Genomic DNA, 4,504 nt, shown 5'->3' with positions numbered 1-4,504 from the left:
TACACAAATTTAAATCCTATAAGCTTTTAATATCATCAAAAGTAACTAATCAGATTAATTTTCACAGATCAGCTCCTCAATTTCATCTTCACTATCAGAATCTTCATAAAATGAAATTGTGGCTTGAATTGGAAAATTTTTCAGAAGAGCTTCTGCTTCTTGATATAAGTAATCATAACACTTTGATTTTGGCCAAAATAGTCTGAAAGAAGCAGACAACATAATATGCTTTATTTTTTCACATTCAGAATCCTTATACTCGTGAAATCTTCAAATTTCAAGAGCTCCATATATTTAACAATTGATTTATGCATTTAGACACAGCCTTAAGATAGAGAGTTTAAAAATGGTACTATCACATGGAATCTACTTGTCAAAGTATCAATAACTGGTTGATTATTTTAAATCTTTATCCAAGCTGTAATCAAATTCACACTAAACCCTGTGTAAACATAAGAGCATCATTAGCTTACTTCAGGTGTTATGGATATATTTATTCTTACAAAATACAGAAGAAAGTTTGTGTTCCAATTTCCAAATTCCTTTGGGAAAAAAACTGAGTCCCACCACAACATTAAAAATTTTGATGATAGCCAACTTTATAAAGACGACAATATATTATACACCTTACACAAAGGCAGCAATCACTCCGCTTAAAACTCACAGACTTAGCTCTTAGTTACAGATGTAGCCAAGGTAAGTTTAGAAAAGTACAAAAAGCAATCTTCTTAAAAGTTTGTCTATGCACTCACAACTTGAGGTATAGAAAGGCTACCTCTGACCCTAACTTTGATCTCATCTCCCTTCTCTTTCCCTGTCCAACTAAATTTGGAAACACCATATTGAGATATTGAGAATGATACTGGTTTTATACAAATAATTTACACATAAACATGATTACCTTAGAATTTCAAATCTCTGACAAATATTAATCTTGCCATCTGGTCTTCTATTATTTTTCATCCAAGGAAAAGAAAAGAGGAGGGATAAGGCTGAGTCACCAACTACAGTGCTGTCATTTTAGTGTAAATAGCCCTGTGTACCCATATAATAGAGTGATTCTAACAAAGAGAAAGTACATTATGTTCAGTATATTCCATTTTAAAAGGCAAAAATTTAGGCAATGTATTTTATGTTTTTAGCAAAATGGTAAAAAAAAAATAGTTTATAATTTTGGTGTCTAAATAAGTAACCATCAATAATGCATCCAATATTTTAGTGATCTCTTATGCCAGACATAATTCACAATTCAAAGATGAATAAATCATGTTTCCTACCCTCAAGAAGTTGACAACTGAATAAAAAGAACCAGAAACACACAGTACTACTCAAAATAGAAATTAATAAAAATAAAACTTAAGAGAAGTACAAATATAGTGTTAGAGTAATTCAGAAAAGAAAGAAATTGCTTATATAGGAAACTATTTTTTAATGTGTAACTGGAACTGCCAAACCCAAAGCATGTTGTTTAATTACTATCACACTTCACCCCAGAATTTCTCACTGATCATTTTCTTCAGTGGACTCCATACTTTCCTGAATTCCCCCTGTTCTGAGTGATTCTTCTCAGACTCCTTTGTGGACCTCTCTTTCTCTGTATACAAGTTAGATGTTGGTCTTCCCCCACGGTTTTATCAAGAGTGATCATCTCTCCCTTCTAACTCCCCAGGAAGACCTGACCCACCACCATGATTTCCCTAACTGTTCACTTACCAAAAGCTCCCAAGCCTGTATTTCCACTTAAGACCTTGACTATGGGCCCCTGATCTATATATGCAGCTATCTAATGGACATCTCTGCTTGGATGCTCCACAGGCACATTAAATACCAGAAATGGAAAATTGGACTCACCATCTCGCTCCTCAAATCTGTTTGAAGCCCTAATTTCCATTCTGTTAGTACAGCATTCACCTGGTCATCAGCCAAAAACTTGAGAGCCGTTCTGTCTTTTTACCTCTTCTTCATGGACCATATCCAATACATTATAAGCCTAATCTATTTTATCACCTAAATATTCCCCAAATTCACCCCGTCCTATCCCCACTTCCAATGCCTTAGAACAGCCCCTTATCATTCTTGCCTAAATAATGGCAATAACTTCCAATTTCACTTTTGGTGTTCTAACTAAGCCTATATACCATTTCCTTAGTGATTTTTCTGAAACGTAAATCTGATCACACACCACTCTTCTAGTTAAATCCTTTGAGTAACTCCCAATACCACCTACAGAATAAAGTCCATGGGTTCCCAGCTTCACATACAGAATCAGGACAAAACTCTGTACCAAGGTGTACAAGATCTTGCCTCTGGCTTCCCTGCTGGAATTGCCACAGCTTCACACATTCAAATTTCCAATCCTTGATGCTGGCAGAAGGAGACATGCTGTTCCATGACCCTGTATCTCTTTTCCTATGCTATTTCTTCTGACCCCACCTCTCCCACCTACCATCCATCTGGCTAACTTCAAGACTCAGCCAGGTATCCACAACCTATGATACACACTTCCCTGACCCTTCCTCACTCCCTCTGGCAGAGTTAGGCACTTCATGCCTTGTACATACTTGTAACAGTGACCAGACGAAGCTCTATTACACCTGCCACAGGGTTGTGATTCTTTTTTTCCTGTGTCCTTCACCAGCGCTAACACAGGGCAGGAAATCAATCAACATGTATTGACTACTATGTGCTATTTATAAACACATATGCATTTCACAAACATCATATAGCTCTTTATCTAACAGCTCTCTGAAGCAGGAAAACTGCAAAATTAACCTTTCACCTGAATAAAAGCTACAAAGAATCTTACAGAAAGGTGGACTCCCTGTGGCTAGGAACAGTAAACTAGCTCCTCATTGTTAGGTCAAATAACTTTGATCCCTTTTTATGATCCTTAGTAATGTTTGGGATTTTCATCACATTTCCGTTTTCTCTTACATGTCAAATTCGATTTGTTTGATTTGTTGTAAAACTACAACTGTGAACACCATTGTTCCTTCTGGTTTGCAAGAGAATAAGAATATACATGCTCTGCCTGGCGTGAAGTCGATTTCATTCGGACTTTTGGCATTTAAAAAAAAAACACAAATAACAAAAACCTGTTTCGCAGGGACAAGACGTCACCGTTCCACTTTTACTATACCATCCACTTTCCTTCTTCATAATATATTCTGTAAGCGTTTACGGAGTGTGCACTAACTAACAGTTCTTTTAGGTGAGAGCGTGGGCTCCTATGTTTTTCACTTCGACGAGTAAAGGACCCCTGGACTGGGGAGATAAAGCAACCTTGAGATAGATTTTTCCAAGAGAGAGAAACTGCAGGACTAGCCGCTGAGCTGGGCTGTGTGATGCCGCCGGCTCTCCCCTGGGGCTGGAGAAGCAGGAGACCTTCGGTGAGGCCTGTCACTCACCTGACTGGGTGTCTGTATCGGCAAAGCTTTCCTGAGGCTTCGATCATTCCGGGGCCACCGGGCATCTAGGGACGTAAGGAGATGAATCGTAGTTATCACTTACCTTCTAGAAACTGGGAACTGGAAATGCGCGCGACCGAGCGTCCCTCGAGCCCGCAGGGAATGTGACCCCTGGGCTCTCAGCAGCCTCGCTCAAGGTCCGATCCGTGTGTACCAATTGCTCTGGAGGACACACTCGCCGCATCAGTACCGACAGGGCCACCGGCAGGAGCGATCTTAAGCGAAGGGCAGGCCGGGCGCGTGTCTCCCTCGGGCCCGGCGTCCCCAACCCCGGTCGGGCATCTGCGCCCCTCGGAGGCGCGGCCCGCCACGCGCGGCTCACTCACCGCCTCCGCGGCGCGGTGCGGCGCCTCCTCCTCCTTCTCCGCTCCGGCGTCAACCCATGGTCTCCAGAAGCCTGCGGATCTGCGGGGTGGGGAGCACAAGGCGCGCGGAGGAGACGTGAGCCCACACCCGCGAGAACCGACCGCAGCCGAGCGCGGGCCTGGGGTCTGTGGGGGGCGGAGAGCGGAGGGGAGGAGCCGGGGGGGCGCGGGCGGGAGGGATGGGGTGGGGGGGCGCAGGGCGGGGCCGAGGCGCGATACCCGGAGTCCGCGCCCCCGCGCCGCGTCGGGCCGTCGGGGGCCGCGGGCAGCAGGCGGCGGCAGCGCGCGCCCTCCCCGGCTGCGCGCTCCGGGCGCTCTGCGGTCTCCATGGCGCGGGCCCGGCGGAAGGCCGCTGCCAGCTCACCGGCAAGCCTGGCCCTTCCACCCGCCAGGCCCGAGACCCGACGCTTATATAGCCCCCGCGGCCTGCTGCATATTTAGAGGTTCGCTCCCTCTCCGCCCCTCTCGGCCCCGCGAGCCGCATAAACAAAAAGGCTGCGCGTGAAGGCACAACGGGCTGAATCCCGGGTGTGAACGCGTGGAACTCCCAAATGGCCCGGAGAGGGGTTTTGTCGAGCGAGTGTTAATCGCTCTTTGACACATGGCTGAGGGGGGAAAAACAACATTCGCCCGAGCAGCCAATTTCCAAGTGAAGAGGCTAGGAGGGGATAA

At 45.0% G+C, this 4,504-nt stretch overlaps 1 protein-coding gene across 1 annotated transcript; it reads right to left on the bottom strand.

Annotated features, from left to right (window-relative positions):
• Window positions 1-4,161, bottom strand: RIPPLY2 (ripply transcriptional repressor 2). Its single transcript, XM_004422375.3, is given in 4 exon segments — window positions 1-202; window positions 3,408-3,472; window positions 3,794-4,023; window positions 4,026-4,161. Coding segments are annotated over 4 exon segments (579 nt in total). The 3' UTR covers window positions 1-54.
• Between the last annotated feature and the right edge of the window lie 343 nt (window positions 4,162-4,504).

Source organism: Ceratotherium simum, chromosome 19 (genome assembly GCF_057802395.1).
Source record: "Ceratotherium simum simum isolate JZ-2026a chromosome 19, ASM5780239v1, whole genome shotgun sequence".
Taxonomy (NCBI): domain Eukaryota; kingdom Metazoa; phylum Chordata; class Mammalia; order Perissodactyla; family Rhinocerotidae; genus Ceratotherium; species Ceratotherium simum.
This window is presented reverse-complemented; position numbering and strand designations above follow the sequence as displayed.